This window comes from Elgaria multicarinata, chromosome 9 (genome assembly GCF_023053635.1).
Source record: "Elgaria multicarinata webbii isolate HBS135686 ecotype San Diego chromosome 9, rElgMul1.1.pri, whole genome shotgun sequence".
Classification (NCBI taxonomy): Eukaryota; Metazoa; Chordata; class Lepidosauria; order Squamata; family Anguidae; genus Elgaria; species Elgaria multicarinata.
The window spans coordinates 30,493,517-30,515,232 of NC_086179.1; the positions used below are offsets into that span (position 1 = coordinate 30,493,517).

At 43.0% G+C, this 21,716-nt stretch overlaps 2 protein-coding genes across 2 annotated transcripts in view; one reads left to right on the forward strand and one right to left on the reverse strand.

Annotated features, from left to right (window-relative positions):
- The window catches only part of SYN3 (synapsin III), a 229,331-nt gene that overhangs the window by 121,551 nt on the left and 86,064 nt on the right, over nucleotides 1-21,716 (reverse strand). The window lies entirely within an intron of this gene.
- The window catches only part of TIMP3 (TIMP metallopeptidase inhibitor 3), a 52,714-nt gene continuing 37,897 nt past the window's right edge, over nucleotides 6,900-21,716 (forward strand). Inside the window, exon 1 of the mRNA XM_063133448.1 lies at nucleotides 6,900-7,341. Coding sequence (XP_062989518.1) covers nucleotides 7,218-7,341 — 124 coding nt within the window. The 5' untranslated portion in view covers nucleotides 6,900-7,217. The remainder of the gene's footprint in view (nucleotides 7,342-21,716) is intronic.

Consider the following 21,716-nt stretch of genomic DNA (forward strand, 5'->3'; position numbering starts at 1 on the left):
TTAAAGCCGTCCAAATTGGTGACCATCACTACATTTTGTGGTAGTGAATTCCATAATTTAACTATGTGCTGTGTGAAGAATTCAGGAATTCTGTCCTGAATCTCCCACCAATCAGCTTCAGTGAACTTCAGTGCCAACCACTGAGCTCAGCATAAACTAGTCTTTTGGCACATATGGATATTTTTTCAAGTTATGGTGATACGCAAATGGTGATCTATGCTGAAATCAGCATGTGGTTGAAGTTAGCATGGACAGGCTGAAAACCACTTCTGCTCTTTTTTAAGAAGCCTGGGAGTTACAATCATCTGAACAGAAGCAATTCAGTGATTCATAGATTGTAGCCTGTGGCTGCCATTTATATACATTTCAGGCATACCCTTCATGATGTCATTTTCAAAGGGTTAAGTCCTGTTCATCTGAGTTTTGGGCCATTGTCACACCAGATTCCAATATAATTGTATCGATTTTCTCCAAGCAAAATGAGGCCTTAGCTAAACACACCTGTGCAACCATCTGCTTAATCTGTTGTCAGTTTAGGCTTCTGATTTGTGTATCTATCTTCTTACATTTTAATATTATGAACCAATTGGTTTTATTTAAAGGGCCAGGTAACACATGAGCGACTTGGGATTTAGGAGTATTTGGGGGCTGCTGCCAGACTTGTGAGAATGGGTTCCTCTGTGTGGAGATTATCTGTACAGCCACTGCAATTTGTATGGTCCTGCCAGCCCCAAAATGTCTAAGGCACTTACGCTGAAATACTCATAGCTCTACATCGTAAATATGAATCATCCCAAAGAATAGTAGTATACAAGCTTGTTTTAAACATTCATTATATAGTATACCAAATCCAAATACAATTTCAGAGCAAAGCCAGAACTCCCAGACTCAGAGTTTGGATATACCCAAGCTGCACTTTTAGACAGGAATATTTTATAGGCAATCTTCAGTCAAATAAAGAGGGCTTGTTTATCTAAAGACCAAGGAATGCTTCATAGCACTCCTATGCTTCTATGAGGTTCATCAGATGAGTGTTTTATCACACACTCACTACTGCCCACTTAGGGATGTGTGTGTGTGTGTCCTTTAGACATCATTGTCCGCCCCTCCTCCTCCTCCTCCTCCTCCTCCTCCTTCTTCCTTCTTCTTCATCATAAAGCCCCAACAATGTACTTGGTGCTGTACAGAATATAGAAATAAAACAGCAATACCCTGCCTAGAGGCTTACAATCTAAATTCACATTAAAACATATGAGGGGGGGAGGGGTTACACAAAACAGAAATAAAGGAATAATCATAACAATGAGATATTGTTATGATATTGTAATCAAAACAATGTTTTCCTTTGCAAAATAGACTACTTTTAATTCAACTTTTTTTAAAAAAAACACGGAACGTGCCGTGATCTCCTGCGGTGTGCAGGAAAAACTGCATGATAAAAACAGCCCCTGAATGGGCCACATGGTCTTTATTTACTTCCTCTTTCCCCTCCAGGCAGAATGAGGAAGTAATGAGGGACAAAAGCGAGGGTGGAGAAGCGATGGTAAGAAAACACCATTTGACCCTGTATGATGATGCTATATGTGGGAAATGTATACGTACATTTCATATCTTGAGCCTACACATATCTGTTCAGCAGACTTTACTCACCATTTAAATGCATTGGGAAAGGACGGCAATTGCAGCTTCCTACCAAAAGTACATGTGATAAAATAGATGTATATGGACTCATCTGCACATAGATTTATCTATATTTTAGTTATTTAAAACAGCTAGTCTCTAGGCTTTAATACTAACATAATATAGGGATAAAAATTTCAATGTTTTCTAAAGATTTTACATTACTAATGTGATTAATGTTTCCCATCTTTCCAGGATAATGATGCTTCCTTGGGTGATTGTATCCCTGAAGGGGGATAAAGCAAAAGAATACAAAGAGGGAATAAAGCAAAAGAATTCAAAGACTTTCCTACACACTGTATTGCATTCAGCAATTGCTAAAATACACACCAAGATTAAGAGTTGGAAGTGTCTGGGAAGATATGACAGGACTTTTCCAAGCTCAATGTTAAACAGTTTATATTATAAATTCATAGTGACTGGGAAGCTTCAAGTAGAATGTTTTAAGGCATGATTTCACAACTCAAAATCAAATAATGTTTTTTTCAATGCCAAGACAACATGCCATCCATTTTCCCACCAGCACATTCTGTTTACTGTGGAAAGAAATGTGATATTAATGGTTTTCTGGCTTTTCTCTTACTTAAAAATATAAAGATAATAAGATACATGAAGTGAAATTCCTTTCCATCACCTCAAATTCAGTTACAACAGTGAACATATCAGCCCTACCGATTTATATTGCTTTAGCTTTCATCCTCTCTTCTCAAGGAGCTTCTTTAACTGGAGGATTGTAATGGGTTAGGAGTTGCACGGATTTCAGATAGACTTCTCTGCACCTTCACCATATTACAGTTTCCAGAATTCTTTAGGGCGGGTGGGGGGAATGTGCTGTTGCACTGCAGCTCCAATAATCCCTCATCACTAACCTTCACCATTAATATGGTGAGTTAAGAGTCACATTTCAACAACATCTGGAGGGCCACACGTTCCTCACCACTGCTTTAGGGAAGACGTGACCATTAAACTGGTATAAAAGTAACAAACATAGATACATACTGCATATATACCCAACGTAAGAATAAGCTACAATGATAGCTACATAATTACATCCACCTTTAGCAGCTCCAGGTTTGAAGGCCCTTGGGCAAGACACCCTCAATGGGCGCCCTCCCTCGGCTGACACAATAATCAACGGGGGGAAGAGGTAACTGTTCAGAGTTGATTATTGTGTTGTGTGTGTGTGGGAGCACACAATAGACACACAACTGTCAGTACGTTATTTTGTTCATTTAAACAATGCGGAAAAACAAGGGGCTGCTCTGTCGCTTATCAAATAATCAATTCCCCTTCCCTGTACCTGTTTGCATTCTCTTCCCCTCCTTATTGTTTTACTATGATTTTATTAGATTGTAAGCCTATGCGGCAGAGTCTTGCTATTTACTGTTTTACTCTGTACAGCACCATGTACATTGATGGTGCTATATAAATAAATAATAATAATAATAATAATAATAATAATTGATTAAAATGTCACGTGGAGGGCTCCCTCCTCCCGTCGAGTGCACTATTCCACAGATGATAGAGTTCTCCAGCAGGAGCGGCTGAAAACACCCTGACTACTCCTGTACAGCTGGCAGAACTCGCAATGGCTGATGGGATAGGGCCAGGAGGACTGAGGGTGGAGGAAGGGAGGAGCACCAGCCGCCCGGAAGCATGCCGGGACTTTCAGCCGCGCGACGGGGAGAGGGGCAACATGTCATGTGGGGAGTACTGGCAAAAATAATGAACGGTGAATGTGCTATTCCCCCCTCTGTTGCCTAATATGTTGTCTGAACCAGGCCAATGAGTCTACGCTCTAACCACTATTGTCAGGAGCTGCTCTTGCTCCTCATCCTCTTTCTCATCATTGCCACCACTGGCTTGCTTGATCAGCAGAGAGCCACTGAGCAACCCAGCCATGGCATCCTCTGCTCCTCCTTCCCCCCAATGCTATCGATTGGGCCAGAGTGAGAAGCAAGTGAACAAGCACATTGCCCTGGTGAAAAGGAGAAGCAACTCCAGGGGGTTTATCAGTGGGCCCTGCTGGGCTGTGGGCCACCAGTAGGGACCCAACCATGCTGACACTTGATGATGGCTCTGACATCCACAATCAACACAACTGCCTTTTAACTAACTAGACAAGCAATTATTACAAGTGATATGATACATATTTATTTGAAGATGTAATGAAATGCTGGCTCCCTGTTATATATCAGTATGCTGTCATGGTAGTTCCGCTCATGCCTGCAGGGTCAGTTCCAGAAAGTAGCATTGGGGGATTTCTACTGAAATCCATGGCAATTAAGCTTTGGGGTTTCACAAGGTTCCATCTTATCCCCCACGCTGTTCAACACCTATCAATGGTCCAGCTGCTGGATAAGGTCATCCAATGGATTAGAGTGAAGAAATATCAGTATGTTATCCTGACAAGATGGAGGTAGGTGATTCTTAGGTCTAGGACACTGGTGTTCAACCTGTCCTGGACAGAGTTGCACTTCCCTTGAAGGACCAGGAGCATAGCTTGGCAGTGCTCCTTGAGCCAACATAAGCTGGGTTCACATGACATGACAATCTACCCTGCAAAATAAGGTGAGCTCAACAGATGATTGGGCTTACTGTGGGTTGTTCTCCCCTTCTTACCCCCTGGGTCTTTTAGCCGGCTGTGGCACATATCTCAGGAGATATGATGGCAGGACTCATCTTGCCTGCACCAAGTCCCCCTCCCTGCTCCGGTTGCAACCATGATCATGTTCGGAGCTTTACAAAAAATAAAAATAAAAAAAATAAAATAAAAAAATTCCTCACTGACATTTGCAGAAAATGGGACTAAAAGTTATTCCCCCCACCCCTGGGAATGTGTGCAAATGTCTTTGTAATTTCTTTTAAAAGGGGTGTGTGTGTCAGTTTTTTGCAATTGCTGAGGTGCACAACAGCACTTGTCAAACTATATATAGCCTTGCCTTGTCTATTACCTTGTAAATTTCAGATGTCAAAGGGAACAAAGGGTACTAGGAAACATACAAGGTAATTGACAAGACAGGGCTGCATGCACCCTAGTTTTACAGGCTTTGACAGCTGACAGATTTGGGGAGAGGGGGACCAGACTGGCCCCTTTCCAAAGTTATTAAATTTTAAAGTGTGTGATTTACCCTTGGGATCCCTCCTTCCATTTCTTGGAGTGCTGGTTGTTATACCGTAATAAACTTATTCATTCATTCATTCATTCTCCTTCCATTTCACCCCTCCATGAATCTCCCTGAAATCATTTTAAGGGTGAACTAGCATCCATCCCATTTTTGGAGTGCTCCTTTTATTGCTCCAAAAATGGGGTGGATGATGATTAATTGCTTAATTTAATATTGTACTTGTAATGCTTAACTTTACAAACAAATGTTTGTACATTGCTCTGGAATCCATGTTTGGATGGGCAGTCTAGAAAATTGTAAAATTAATTAATTAGGAAATCCTAATTCACCATGTAATTATCACCAGGTATGACCAACTTTAAGTAGTTATTTTGGCCCCAGTAACTTTCTTCTGTTTATATCCCCAAACTTATAACAGTATCTGATTAATGCAGAGTTGCGCTGTAGTGGAAAAAGTGCCAATGGTTATGGTCACATCTACTGCCCAATAGTTATATTTACACACAATGTGATGTAATGAATATACAAGGCTCAAAACCATATTTGACTCAAAAATGTGTGATTTTGATGTGATTCATATTTTCCACAGTGCTTGCAGTTGCTACGTGACAACATGATCTCAACCTGAAGCATTCACATTTGAGCCTTTTCTTACAGAGCACCTTTGGATTACTAGAATGGTGTTACAGCAAGACAGGAGCATGAAGGGGAGTGTATCCTAGGCCCCAACAGTTGTCACTACTACTATAAGCCATTTTAAAGCAGTAGTGTAGATCCTGCCCAGATATTGGGAAATGCACCTGCGGGAAAGGGGTTAGACTTGTGCTCATGTTCTGCTGGTGGGCTTCCCATAGGTCAGGGGTGGGGAGAAGGTATATCTGGATCTACTGGTAGATCTTTGGGTGACTTCCAGGAAGATTAGCAAGGATTTCTGAAGCCCATTTTGTTTAACAATAGGAGCAATGAAAATGACCCCCCTCCCCTTGCTCTATATTATACTGCTGAAATGAAGAATGCTTGGCTTACCCAGGAGTGGATTTTGTGTTGGTTGGAGGTCTGTGAGCAGGGCCGGTGCCAGACTATTTTGCACCCTAGGCAGGTGAGCTGCTTTCACCCACCCACCCCCAGCATCCCCACCCCACCCCAGCATAACTGGGAGTGGGGCGCCATCTTGCCCGCCCAGCTGAAGCAAAGCCAGGATGCTGGGGTGGGGGGCCAGCCGGCCGGCTTCAGAAAAGCGCGCCTGGAAGCCGCTCTCCCAGAGCGGCTTCGGGCTGGGCGTGCCATTCCAAAGCCGCCCGCCCACTCCCCCACCCCAACATCCTGGCTTCGAAGCCAGCGCTCGGCTGGAAAACACTCCTGGCTTCAAAGCCAGGATGCTGGGATGGGGGGCGGCTTTGGAACGGCGCGCCCGGAAGCCGCCCTCTCAGAGCCACTGTGGGAGAGCGGCTTCCGGGCGCGCCATTCGGCACCCCCCTTACCTTGGTGCTCTAGGCCGCCACCTGAGCTGCCTCTATGGCAGCGCTGGCCCTGACTGTGAGCTCCATTCAGTTTTGATGTTTGTTTTTATATGATTCTATTATATCCTGTACACTCCTTTACGGGGGGACGACGACGACTCTATATTGTGGATGGCTTCAATGATTGTGCCAGGGACTGGAATGCCAGTCCTGAGCCTGGAAAGATGACCCTTGCGTTGGCCCCGGGCCTACTGCTTCCACTTGGGACGTCATGGCCTGAAACCCTCGTTAGCCTTCTCCTCCGTGGGTTTGTCTAATGCTCCTTTGAAGCCCACCACTACAGTCCCATGATGGAAGCGATCACTTAGCCTCTCCTCCCTCCTCCCCAGCCGGTTCCTCCCTCGCACGCCCCCCGGCGGCTCCCCCGGGGCAGAAATCCCGCTCGCCGCCCCCGACCGGCGCAATCTAAAGAACGCGCATGATTCCCTAAATGGAGCTGAAGCCCTCGCCGCGAGCCCGCCCCGAGCCACGGCTTCTTTTCTCCTCTTTTTTCTGTGTAGCCGCTCCCCTTTTCCTGAGAGATGAGGTAATGCGGGGCTCCGATTGGTCCGGGGGGCGGCACCCCAATAGCCCGAGAGGGGCGCGATCAAGGCTATAACTTCCCGCCGCAGCCCAGAGCAGAGCAGCGAGAGGCGCGCCGGGAGAGCCAAGTCGCGCAGGACGGAACCGAGGCTCGCTGCTGCTGCTGCTTGTTTTAGAGTCCCCCCTTCCGCTCCAAAGCCAAACAAACCCCGAACTGCACGAAAGTCCCGCAAAACCCTTGCCGAGAAGTCGAGGGAAGCGCGAAGGCGAAGCAGAAGCAGAACCGCCACGCTTGTGAAGAAGGTCGGTCGCTCGCCCACCCCCCGACCCCTTTCGGCGTGCGTGGAGAGCGCGTAGCGGCGACGGCATGTCGGCGTGGGTGCTGAGCCTTTTCGCGCTGCTCTGCAGCTGGAGCCTGAGTGACTTGCTGGTGGAAGCGTGTACCTGCGTCCCCGTGCACCCCCAGGATGCGTTTTGCAACTCTGACATTGGTAAGTGCGCCTTCCCCCTCCTCAGCTTCTCTCTCCCCCTCTCTTCGCTTTAACTGCAGCATCTGTTGGGTAGCGTGCTGGAGCCAAATCTCCCTGGTGCCGGATTTGCAAGAGTCGAGCTTTCCTTTGGAAAACACACACGCACACAGGTGTACGGGCGATTCAATTTGAAAACGGATTAACTGCGTTGAAGTTTCAGTGTTGCATTGAAGTGGTCGCTCCCGCCCCCACCCACCCCCCGGTTGCTGGGCTGCTTTGTAAGACAGTGAAACAGCCACATTTGTAAGAAATGTATGCCAAATCCCTGTTATGCTACAGTCATTTGCATGTCTACTCAGAAGTATGTCCCATTGAGCTTAATGACACTTACGCCCAGGTAAGTGGGTATAGAATTGGAGGCGTAGTACTTTTTTCTTGACTCTCACTTGTCTGCTCTTTGCCTTCTGCCTTTGTGGGTGGCGCTTCATATTTAGTTCCAGTGGCATTATGTTTACTGATATCTAGAAAGTTCTGGGATACAACATGGATTATGAAGTCATGGCTGAGTTTCTGGGAAAACTACAGAAAGGAAAGCTAACATAGTCACAGTGCAATCCAATGCATGTCTATTCTGGAAGCATCTACTTTTGAGTTCAGTGGGACTTACTCCCAAGGAAGTATGTATACAATGGCAGCTTAATCTCATAACAAGAGATAGTGAATACTTTTCTTCCAGATGTGATTTGTTAGCACTTTGCAGCTCCACCCTACCCATTTGCCTTTCTATCTTGGAAACCGATGAAATGCAGGTAGCAGGTTTATGAGGGGAAAAACTGAATTTCAATGATGTATATTTTTTATTCCTTTCTCTCTTCTTTATTTTTTGAAGAAATGTAGAAATATTAAAAATATTTTAAAGTTAAACCTGCAGGTGAAATGTTTCTCAGCGCTCTCTCTCACAGGTATTAGCTGTATGACTAATCATCATGGTCCACCTGTTGATAGACTTTGTAAAGTTTGTAAAGGTGGTGTTTTTACATGAAGAATTTATTTCAGAAAATAAAGTAGCAAGAAACAAATTCTCTTGCCTTAAGGACCAGTTGCCACCAGCAATTTGAAAACAGTGTTCTTCTTCACAGCAGTGAGTCACAACTGTATTTTGAAGCTCCACGTTCCTGGGCAGAAGGTCAGACAGAGGAGTTGAAGAGCTTTCAGACTCTCTCTGCGGTGTGTTTTGAACTGTGGAGGTCCAAAAACAGTGTGTGTGCATGTATTTTTTAGGTTCAAGCAGTCAGAACAGGAGAGTGTGTTACTTGGCTTTGAGAAATAATAACATATATAACCAGGGAGGGAGAAACAACTTGAAATGGTTCTTTTATGGATGCATTCTGAAATTTTCCTTAAAGATGTTTTTAATAAATGACTCGACTTTTTACAGCAGAGCGGTAGTGCTGGTGGAGTCCTACTTTATTTGTCTTGGGTGCACATGGACTCACACTTTGTTGATGGATTAAGACTCCAGTGCAACAGTTTTATGAAGTTGTTCCTATGGCCGCTTAGTCTTTCTGACCTGGAATTGTTCTCATCCCACTAACCACCAGCACCTTGTTCTGCATTATCATCACATTACCATTACTTGAAGGCTGGGCTGTGGCACCCATTGGTGCAGTTTGATCTACAGTGTGGCAATTGCTTGTCTGGTGTACAATAAATATGCTGATGTTCATTTTCAGTGTCCTGCTAATGGCAGAGACATAAATTGACCACTTTAGATATGAGCCTGGAGAGAGAGAAAAGGCTGAACGAGTCAGATCCCCAATCCCAAAGAGGTGCTCTCCCTCGTTCCATAGTGATCTGAGATCCCCTTTCCATGGTTGATTGATCCACCTCTATAGGTGCTTCATGTGTGTGAAATCCTTAAACTATAAAGGCGTCTGCCCAAGTGGTTCTTTTAACAGCATGTTTAGTATACCGCACTAGAACTGCCAGGCCCTTTGAAAGGTGAATGTCTTGCGTGGCTTGCCAAATACCATGGGATACCACGTTTGCTGTTTAAGCACTTAAACAGACTAAGTCTAGCAATAAAGCAAACATGGAACATGGGTAGGAGCCATAGCTCAGTGGCAGAGCATCTGCTTTGCATGCAGAAGGTCCCAGGTTCAATCCCCAGCATCTCATAAGAATATAAGAGCCAAGGGTCCATCTTCTCCAGCACCACGTTCACACGGTGGCCAACCAGCTGTTGACTAGGAACCAACAAGCAAGATACGGTGCAACAGCACCCTCCGACCCATGTTCCCCAGCAACTGGTGTATAGAGGCTTACTGCCTCTGATACTGGAGGTAGCACATAGGCATCAGGACTAGTAGCCTTTGATAGCCTTCTCCTCCAGGAATTTATCCACCCTACCCGCTCAACCCGTTTTTAAAGCCATCTCCAGGTAGGGCTGGAAAACCTCTTGCCTGAAACTCTGGAGTGCTGCTGCCGGTCAGTATCAGCAATACCGGGCTAGATGGACCAATGGTCTGATCTAGTATAAGGCAGATTCCTATATTCCTGATAGGAATGTAAAGGAGGTTCACACCTGAAGTAAAAGATAATATGAAGCAAGTCCTCCTTTCAAACTGGATCTCCCTCTTTTTAATGACACACAAATGGAGATTGGAGGCAAGAGCTCCTCCTTAAACCTGTAGCAACAGTTTTCATTTTGCTTCATGGTAAACGCTGAGATATATGAAAGATTTTTATAGACTCTTTCATTGTTGATATTGAAAACTCTGCTTTTTCTGTATGGTTTCTAAAGTTGCCACCCAGTAACTCCCATGGAAAGTTTTTCTTTATTATCATTTAAAAATACAGTCAGAGATTTTAGCCAAGTCCACTTATTCATGTCTAGTTTAGGTAGTATATCAGGTGCTGAAAGCCAAGAAAAACTTTGCATGTTAAAAAGTGCTTGGGAGGGGTTGCAGTTTTACTCGAGTAATTTTAGACTGGAAAATTCTTTAAATGGTGTTATACCAGAGGATTCATTTGAGTAGTTGGGACAATTCAAACTTCACTCAAGATTTTTTTTTTATTGCTGCTGCTTTCTTTGGTTTGCAAGAGGAGGTGTGTCAGTTTAGAGTCCACTGCCAAAGACGACTGGCCTTTTCCTGAAAACATGGATGCTTTGGAAACCAATTTGTCTGCCTCTGTAGCAGAAACCTTCCCCCATGCTTCCAATTTGCTGTGATGCACGAGAATGCATGATTCCCATAGCAATGAATCCGTTGGCTAATGATTATCCCATGTACTAGTTTCAGCATCCAGTGGATGTGGGAGAGAAAAGAGGGGTAGCAAGCACGGAGTAGTTCCATCAGGAACAGTGAGGAATAATAATGCAAGTACCCTATTTCTTCGATTCTAAGACACACTTTCCCCCCATATAAACATCTCTAAAAATGGGGTGTGTCTTAGAATCCTGGGTGTGTCTTAGGGTTTTTTTTCCTGTTGGTACTGAAATTAGTGTGCATCTTACAATCGATGGAGTCTTACAATCAAAGAAATACGGTAATTTCATAAAAATGTGGGAATTAATATGAAAGTAAGTTTTGGAATAGCTCTGCATCTGGATTTGCAGTGTTATAGGTTGTTTGTCTTAAAGATATTGTTGTCGACAGAAAATTACCTCCTTCTACAATAAAGAGTTTCTCCATGCAAAGTGAGCCAGGCGTGATCGCCGTGTGCTTTTCTCTGTATGGAGAAACTCCCCTATGATGTCAGGGGGAGGGGCTTCAGGAGGGAGGGTGATGCCTCTGACATCATCTTGCTCCTAGGGAATGAATGAGAAAGTAATCCAGCTCCTGGGGGCTAAACAATTCCCCACTTTGGTCTACATGGGTAAAGAACTGCAGGCAATTCACAGGCCTTTATGGGCTGCAGTGCAGCATGCCCAGAACGTTGGTGTGTCTCTTCTCTGATTAACCCCTTGGATGTGATGAGTTTGCCAGTACTCCCTGGTTACCCTGGATGCTCCCTATTTTGTTGTATCTGCCCCTGGGAAATCAGTCCCTCCCTATTTTTGTCCCCCCACCCCACCCCCTTCAATTTACGATATCTTGTTAAAATGTTGTTGATCTGAATTTCTGAAGTTGCCAGTCTGTAGTTTTCAGTCCCTATTTCTCGCGGATTATTTCTAGAAGATAAATCTCTGAGGAGACAGAGTCACTAGCTCTCATGCATGGAACTCCATGCAGATGAAGACTAGTGCACAGCTTGCCATTTCACATGCTGAACTTTTGATAACACTGTAGAACTGTTTGTTTTCCTAAATCAGTGGAGGACAGGCAAATGAGAGCCAGTGGAGTGGTTAGAGTTTTGGATTAGGACTCAAAAGATCTGGGTTCTAGTCCCTACTTGGGCCATGGAAGTTTGCTGGGTGACTTTGTGCCAGTCACTGACCCTCAGCCTAACCTACCTCACAGGGTTGTGAGGATAAAATGGAGAAGAGGAAGACCACATAAGCCACCTTGCTTTCCTTTCAAGAGGAATAAAGGTGAGATATAAATGCAGTAATAAAAATGAAATAAAATACATGTTATGGCAGCATTGTAGTCCAACACATCTGGAGGCCACCAGGTTGGCATATAGTATACCAGAAGAGGTGTGTGTGTGTTAAACTTAATGTATTAAACAAAGCAAGGTAAGTGTTCTATCCAGATATAGTAATTAACTATTCTAATTACCCAGAGATAACACAGCCTCTAAATTGTTGATGGTGTAAATATACTCTTAGCAGGCCGGATTGCTGTGTTAATTCAGTGCCAAAGTGTGGACTGATGTACATTTGATTTTGAAATAATAGCTTCAGAATCAGAGTTACTCTAGTTGCAAGTAGAACCAAAACTGGAGCTTTCAGCAAGGCACATCCATCAGAGAACAATATATAAAAGCACCAGAAGATAAACAGAATTTCCGATATTAGGGTGGGGGGTTGTTTTGGTTGTAACGTGTTAAATTCCGTAATTCTGTGAAGCAAAGTGAAGGCTGTGAAGGGCCAAGTTCTTCGTTAAACACCCGGTGCTGCCAGCATCTCTTTAGTAAACACTGCCATTCTCCTCAAGAGCCCAAAGAAGAAGAATTGGATCCAATCTTCTAGCTGTTTAAGAGTTAAGTGTTTCCATGGAGATTTGTAGCAGTGTACTAGATCAGTGTTTAGACAGACTAAACTACATGCTGGTTTATAAAACAAATTGTGTGTATATAGGGGAGAGGGAGATGGGACTTAGAGTTGACAGGAACTTTTTATAGCTCTTCAAATTACTGACAAAATGCATGCCTTAAAGGGAGGAGCCAGTAAAGCAAGGGTTGATGCTGGAGGCAAAAGCTGCCAGGATAGATCTATTCAAACTGCCCTGGCAACTCTGCAAGTAAATGAAGTAGAGAGATGGCACCCTAGAAAGGATTTGCTGCATTTTATTTTTTAAAGGAAACGTTAGCGTGTTTTCTGGAGGAACTGCATCTTCTAAGAAATCACTCGCTGGACCTCAGCTTATTAGGATGTGTTTGTTCACTTCTTTTTATTATGCGGTCCTAGCCTTGAGTTATATTGGCTGGATGAGGACAGGATATACCATTGTAATTCAGTTGTATATGATAGTGTAATTCAGTATATGATAGAGAAGTTATGATGGTTTTGGTGAAAGTTAGTTCAAGTCCTATACACCATCCTAGCTACACAGCCATCAGGGGAAAGAATTGGGTGGTTCTGGTTGTATAGTGGGAGAGGATTGGGAAGTGGACAGCTTAATCCAGATCCTTTCCTCTCCCAGGGCAAAGTGCCTTGCCCCACCACCATAAAGTTATGACAGCGATAGAACTGTCATGTGTAAATACACACCCTTGACTCAACTGAGAGCCCAAGATTCCTCCTCCCTCTGTCCTGCTATGGCTGATTCAGACTCATTCTTGAGACAGTCTATAGTGCAAATTCATCTCGAAGGTCAAAAGGCAGGCAGAGGTCAGAAGTACAGGCAAGTAGCAGTGATCAGTCTACAAGTACAATCCAAGAAACAGGGTCTTATCAGGAATCAGCAGCACAAGAGAGCAGTCCAAACACTGGGAGCTGAAATGAAGGTGCTGTCCCAGTCTAGGACTGAGGCGTATAAGCTGGAGCTTCTAGAGCCATACCCAGCACTCCATTGCAGTTCATCAGGGGCTTCTGGAAGAAGCCCTCCTTGTGAGGAGGACCCTGCTCACAAGGAGTCCTTTACTCACAAGGAGCCTTCCTACACTTTCCCACAGGAATTCTTCTGGCCTGCCTCTTGAAATACCACCTCTCTCGGAGGTTAGGTGGTTGCTGAGCCTCTGTCTCAGAGGTGGAATCCCCCTCTTCTTGTGGGGATGGACTTGCGGCCATCCGCCCTGAGGGCTCAGGCTCCCTCAGGTCTTTTGCTATGTGCTGCTCATCGTTGTTTGTTTCTGGGAGCACTAGCTCCTCCTCTCAAGTGGATTCCTCCAGTGAGGGCATAACACTCACTCCACCTACAAAGTCGCAACATTTATGGCAGTCTTAAGCACCAAGCCGCCATCTTAGAATGGAATGCAGGATTACTCGGTTCATTACAAAATATTTATTTATTGTTGCATTTATATCCCGCCTTTTTTCCTCCAAGGAATCCAAGGTGGTGTACATAATCCTCCTCCTCTCAACAACCCTGTGAGGTAGGTTGGGCTGAGAGTCTGTGACTGGCCCAAAGTCACCCAATGGGTTTCCATGGCCAAATGGAGACTAGAACCCTGATCTCCTGACTCCCAGTCTGACACTGTAGTCACTACCCCACACGGGCTAGCCAAGTTCATCTAAAGCAGGGGTGGGCATCTAACTTATGGCCAACAACTATGCAGGCACATCCACTTTCCAGTATGAGATTTAACTTCTTGAGATCTTGGAAAGAAAGATGTACCCTGAAGAATAGATTTGCTACTTCTACCCCACAAAGGGCACATTTTTTTCTCCGTTTGTTATTATATGTGGGACAATGGTCACAAACGCTTTGTTTCCCCTTGACAAAAGCAGTGATCAGTCTAGCACTTTTTGTTGTGCTTGTTGTAAATCTTTTTGCATGACATGTAAGAACTCTTCAGATTTCTGAATGCCACAGATCTGTGGCCGTGGAGAGACCCTTTCCTTGTCCTCCTCCTAAAATGCTACAAATATCTCACTTCTATTTCACCTGTTACCAACACCCCAATTATGCTTAGATAGAAAAATGTCCTTTCGCTGTACCGTTTTCCCAGTCTTTTCTGACTAAAACTCAGACAACCAGTTTTAATAAAGTCATGAACATATGTCTCATATTATGCAAGGAATTCTCTGATGTAATGGGTGGATACCATTATCTTTTGTTCATTTAAAGAGTTTGGCTGTTTAAAATCTCCACTTTTATTCCTCTTGACATGATCTTATCCCATCTGGGTGAGTCTATTATTCTATAAAGCAGACCCCCACCCCCTTTCCCCATATTGCTTGCTAGCATTGCAACTCAGTTTACCACCCATGTTGGCCATGAAATGTTTAGCAGTATCTCTACACCCATCGAGTGACATGCTTTCAATGATATGTGCTGCTCTGGAGAAGATTTCCATTTGGCTGGAATCCTTTGTCTCTAGAAGGCAAATTAGGGGTGATGTTCCCGTGAAATCTTCAGGAGCTAATTATTAGTCAACTGACTTCCCAGGATCAATTTTGGTTTACATCGATGTTACCTATGAGAGAGGCTTCCAGCCAGCCTTCTATTCAATGGCAAAGAATATGGGAGAAGGACAGGAGATTGTTTAGTGACTACAAAAAATGAGTGACAGCTACAGTGGCTGGCTCAAGGTCATGGTTGATGTTGGCATCAAAGGCCGTTTTCTGTGTGTGCCTTCCAAGAGGAACTCGGGGTGACTGTTCAGGAACAGGCCTTTTCTGTGGTAGCCCCACATTTATAAAACACTCTTCCCAAGGAAGTTCACCTGATGCCCACATTGTCATCAGACAAAGATATATTTATTTTCCCAGTCATTCTGACATTAATTATGGCCTGATTCATGTGAACAGCCTTCTGTTCAATGGCAAAGAATATGGGAGAAGGACAGGAGATTGTTTAGTGGCTACAAAAAGTGAGTGACAGCTACAGTGGCTGGCTCGAGGATTTGAGAGCACTTAGTGCCTTGTGGAATTTGGCCTGTAATTTGTTACTAGTCCAAATGTTTTCTTCCAAAAATGTAATGGAAGATTATGTGTATTAGAGTATTACATAATGCAATTCTGAAGGGTTCTGTTAGTATCTAGTTACCACTGCACATGCTTACTCCAGATCTCTTGGAAAGTAAACTCCCCAAAACCTCCACGTGAGGACAGAGACAGATGTTCTACAGAGCTCTTGGTTCTGATTGAGCAAGATTTCTCCCTCATTTCCCTTTTCTATATTCTTCCACCTGCTGCCCAGTTGGCATGAGATGGTAACTATGTTAAGTATGTGTGTATGTCAATATGTATGCATGTGGAGCTTGCAGAAAAAGCATAACTTTTTTTTCACTGACTCTTTCCCATCTAAAAGCCAGAATATAGGTATAGTCTAAACCCTCCTCTTCCTTCCTTGTAGAGACCTGGAGAAATATGTTCTGGATTCCAACATCAAATGTTTCCTGCAGAATACTCACCTTGGTATCAACCCTATTTCTTTTAGCCATGAAATTGACCTTTTTGCTCTTGTACTGATTTCATTTTTAACCATATTGAGCATGTATGCAGTGATAAAAGGGCTTCACACACTTTATTGCAGGCCTTACAACAGTTCTGTGAACCGCCCAGAGAGCTCCGGCTATTGGGCGGTATAGAAATGTAATAAATAAATAAATAATAAATAAATTCTATTAGTATTATTTTAGACTGAGAGAGAATGATTTGCTAAAGATCATCTAGTAAATTCATTACAGAGGTCAGATTTGAACCAAAGAATTTCTGGTTCACATCTTAATCTTTTAGCTACACCAACTTCTTATATATCCTCCCATATGACAAGAAATCAGCCACACTACCTTCTGAATTGAATGTATTTGTGGTGGAAACCTGAACTCAACCATGACCTGCATAGAGCAAGAGACAAAGGTGGCTTTATGTCAAATATTGGTCTTTTTGGACATTAGAAAATCCACCTCTGTAAACTCCCTCCTTGCAACACATGGAGATTCTGCGGGCTGGCGATGAATGTGGAAGCACTTGTTTCTTGATTAAAAAAAGAACAGCTGCTGGACTGGCCCTATGCCTAGGCAGTTGCTCTGGAGAGATGTGAAAAAGGGGCAACAGGAGTGGAATTAAAGTAAAATACAGAACAGAGACCTAAAGCCAATCCCTAAAAAACACCCAGGGAATAGGAACTCAGGAAGCTGCCTTACACTGAGTCAAACCATTGGCCAATCTAGGCCAGTATTTCCTACTCAGACTGGCAGCCGCTCTCTGGAGCTTCAGGCAGAGGTCTTTCAAGCTATCCAAGTTCCCTTAACTGGAGATGCCAAGGACTGGACCTGGGATTGTCTGAATGAAAAACATGAGCTTTGCCACTGAGATGTGATCATTTCACCAAAAGTTAAAATTAAATATTTAGACAGAAAAAAGCCCTGCAACTCTCAGCATTCCCCAGCCAGCATGGTTGGCTGGGAATGCTGGGAATTGTAGGACATTTTTTCTGTCTAAACATGTGTATGATTGTGCTTTAAGTTGCTGAGGTGCTTTTCCAGAAGCAAAAATGGAGAAATAGAGATACGTATTTCAAGGCCGTGTGTTCAAGGGAGATCTTAGTGAGGCAAAGTCTTGATCACCTACCTCACTAAGACCTCCCTCAGTGGGAGACTTGCACTGCATTTTTAATTGGGTCATAATAGTTTTAATTAAAAACGAAAATTCCCTTTGAAATAAGACGGCGGATGCAATTTAGCCCCAGTTGAACGAAGTCTGTTTGAAGTTCACACCTTAAGCTAAGTGTGTGGGATTTTCCTGTCTGCACAAGACTTCAAAAGGTGACACTAAAAATTTGACGGCATCTATTTTATACTCTGCAGACCATCCCGAACAGTTAGTCAGTGATTTAAGGATCAAGATGAACAATTCATACACGCTGCTTCCAAGAGAAATCAGTAACTGGAGGCCTTAGCCAATCCAGAAGTTAGTGGGGTGTGAGAAGGGAGTGATGACTCTACCAGCGGGACATGCAGGTAGTAGCCCACACCGGGGAATGTTCTGGCTCTTCACCCTCCATCCCTGGTAAATTAATAACTAGGTAGGGCTGAATATTTCATTCTTACTAGGAGACATGAATCCCTGAGAAAGACAAACCCAAAAACGTGGGGGGAAACACACACACATTTTACTCCAATTTTTCCAAAAGTTCCTGAAAAAACCCAAAGGAAATGGTTTTATTAAAATTATTTTTTTGCCCAGGCCTTCACATCTGCATTCTTACCAGAGGCCTGGGTTGTAGCTAAAAAGAACTGCCTGGTTAGCTCAAATCTCTATGCCTATTTCAACAGCTTACATCAATCCATTACCTGTTGGCTGTCATTGCCTCTTTAGGATTGCCAGCTCACAACACTGGGGTGATTATTGAAGTCACACATGGCAGCGTTCTCCCTTCTTAAGTAATTGTTAGACCTGGTATCCCTAGGTTCCCTATCCCACAACCCCCTAATTTTTTACTACAATCTCTTCCTTCTGCCATTCCCTTAGATTGCTGTTCCACTAGGGTGACCATAAAGGAGGACAAAAAAGGAGGACAACATGGATGACCCCCAAGGGGGCATGTCTAGCACCAAGGGGGTGTGCCCACCCAAACATAGCCTTGGTCACATGTCTGATTTTACAGCACACATTTAAGACAAATCTGTTCTACAAAATAATTTTAAAACCTCAATTTTTAAAAAATTCCTAAAAAATCAATGGATGAATGGATCTGTTTCAAATTTGGTATGGCTAAAGCTCTACCTAAAACCTATCATGGTGCAAAGTTTCATCTCTTTATCTTTAAAAATGACGATTTTAAAAATAATAATTTTAAAACCTCAATTATTAAAAAAATTCCTAAAAAATCAATGGATGAACGGATCTGTTTCAAATTTTGTATGACTAAAGCCCTTCCTAAGAGCTACTATCGTGCCAAGTTTCATGTCTTTATCTTTAAAAATGATGGCGTTATAAGCATTTTTGTTAATTCCTATTAGAGCTGCTCTTTGGCTGGGGAAGCTTGGAAAAATCCGGATTTCCCTAACCCTAACCCTAACCCTAACCCAAATCCGGTCATATGGTCACCCTAGTTCCACACATTCCTTCTGTATATATCAATGGAGCCTGGGAGGGAAAGCTTTCCAGAGTATCAGTGCCTGTTCCTCGTGCCCAACTATAAAACCTCCATTGGTGGGAAGACCCAAAGCAGCACCATGGAGATTGAATGAAGTCAATGGGGTGACACATAAAGAGACATATCCGCTTTAGAAGAGTTGAGACAGTCAGCTTTTGTGTAAGCAGGTGCAGTAGAACACACATGTAAAAAATCACCTGGGAAATTTGTCCTGAGAACTGGAAGTGAGTGCTTGTTTGCTTACTACAGGGAGGACAGATGTAATCAAAAAGGAGTAAAATCTTGAGTAAGCTTTATAGATTCAATCAACAGGTCTGGTATTGGGAATTCCACCAATGTCATGTCCTATGTTCATTTTCATAAAAGTAATTCTGCAAAGAGGAAGTTTAAAAGTAGCAATTGAAAACTAGTTAAACCTATTTTCTAATGTGCCATTTCTCCCTTGAAGTACGAACATCAAGTAAATTAAATGACACAGATGAAAAACACCACAGTATTCCCCCCCCCCCCAGCTCTGATTACTTTCTGCACTCGGCATTCCTGCTGTTGGCTGGTGAGATTCAAGCCTCCTGAGTTCTATAGCAGCAAAATGAATGTTGACCATGAATAGTCCAAATTCCTGATGCTGTTTACCCAAGCCCTTTCTAGAGAGAAACCTGCTTGGAGAACAAGACACAATGAATAGCATAGAGAAGGTTGTGATAAAAACTTTGTGATTAATTATCTGCATTAATAAATGGCGAGCAATTAACTTGCTCTTGCTCTTCTAGAAAACATGTGATGTGGGAGATACCAGTGCTGGATTGAACATCTCTCTGCTGTTCTGAGGGACTGACCTAGTTACGGACATCCTCTCAAATACAACGCACCTGCTACACAACCAGTGGACTAGCAGAAATGTCAGCCTCATCAGCTGGCCATCCCATAGTTCAGAGGAAGAGCAGGGTATAAATAATAATAATAATAATAATAATAATAATAATAATAATAATAATAATAAATAATACATCCAGACCACTTAATTAAAATTTGCCCTCACTGATTACAATTTGCTCCCACCAATTGATTAAACTTTCCGTTGGCCAGCTTATTATAGGATTAAAGCTCACACCCCTGCTTTTAACCAATGTCCCCATAAGTAGACTCTTAGCTCTTTCTCATGTATTACCTCATGCCACAGTTTAGATGTAGGCCCATTTGCTGGACATTTTGCTTGTATTCTTGTGACCTGACTCACTGGGTTCTTAGTCTTCCCGCAGCTTATCTGCCTCATAAAACCATAAGATGCTGTTTGTTCCCAAGGATATGCAGTAAGTCTCAACCTGGAACATGGATTAGCGCTGAGGCCGGTAGTATTATGTGTGTAGTATTGTCTGTCCCTTTCTTACGCTGGACCTGAGCTCTAGCTGGGGCTTTCTTTCATTTTCATGAGCACTAATCTCACTCAAGTAATCCTTTTTAAGAAATGGAATAGAAAGAATTTCTTAATGCCTGTTCCTCAGCAAGATCCAGCGGAAAAAAGCACATTTAGCTGAAAGTGGTACAGGCCTAATTGTGGGGAAACTAGGCTGCAAAGAATTAGCATGCTGTACCCATGAAACGAAAGCAGTTGAAATGTATCAGGGTGGCTGCAAAAGGCAAAAAGCTACACCCACTCCGTGTCTCTGGGTATCGGTGCTGATTAAAATTCCAGGTTCCAGATTTTCCTTGACTGTCACTCAGTACAAGGAATGCTGTAGAAGCCTCATGTTAGGTATTTTTGTCCCTCATTGTGGAAGAGAAGGAGAACTCCATTGGGTGTCGTTCCCAGCTCTTCCTAGGGTAGTGTGGTGATGTGTCTTACTTTACAGGAGATGATGGTCCTCTGTTCGAAAGACTGTCTGGTTTAAAGGCAGATAACCATAAGGGAAAGCAGGGACCTTGAAGTTGCCTTTCAACAGTTAACACATGGACAGCAGCCTGAGCAGGCATAGAGATCATCTGGCCAGGATCTACACAACTGCTTTAAAATGGTTTATAACAGTATTGACAACTGTTGGGCCCATGACACATTCCATATACCGTTTTCAAACCACTTTCAAAGTGTTATCTCTTGCTTGGTGTAGATATGACCCTTCCCCACTATAAGAAGATGCATTACAGTTCTCTTTAAATTATAGTAACAATTCTAAATTTGTCTAAAATCAGCACATGCAAATTTTCTGCAAATGTGTGTTCTGTTTTCTCTCCTTTGGTGACACATTGTCATGCAAGCTACGCTGTCTGAAATTCCATCTACATTAACTATTAAGGGTGCAGGAACCCTGCCCTCCACATCTGGCCACCTTAGCTCTTCTGTTTCTTATATGCAACACCCATGAATAGGTGGAGTGTAGATGATCTTCAAAGGAAGATAGAATTTTATATTCAAGCCTTCTCTTAATAGGAAATGGTTTTGGACCAGCTAAGTAGTGTTAGCAATAATTATGGACGTGAAAAACTTCACTGAGAAATTAGTCTTATTGAACTCTTTTGGCTTCTCTTAAAAGTTGCATCTGAGAAGGCACCTACAAATTTGCTTTGAATTTCACCTTAGGTGAAATTTAAGTGGCAACTCTAATTAACATAGTATCCAACGCTTGTGAGATGAAAGGCACACCTGTGGATTCAACCAATAATGTAGAAAATGTTAAGAGAGAAATTAGAGATTTGGATTTGATAGTGATAGAGTCAGAAAAAATTATTGTTACGTACTTTTGCTGGGGAGAAAATTGGAAGCACATTTTATTTTTGTGTTGTTTTGTCTTTTTTGTTTGTTTTCTGTAGTGTCTTTTATTTATTGGTGTTTGGAAACAATTAAAATATTTTAAAAGAGATGAAAGGTACACCTTTAATTTAAAAAAAAAACATATTTTTTTTGCATCTCACCCTTTCTCCAAGGAGTTCAGGAGAGCAAACATGGCTCTCATCTAACCTCTGCTCTAGTCTATAGGTTAGCCTGACCCAAGGTCATCCAGTGAGATTTATGGCTGAGTGGATATT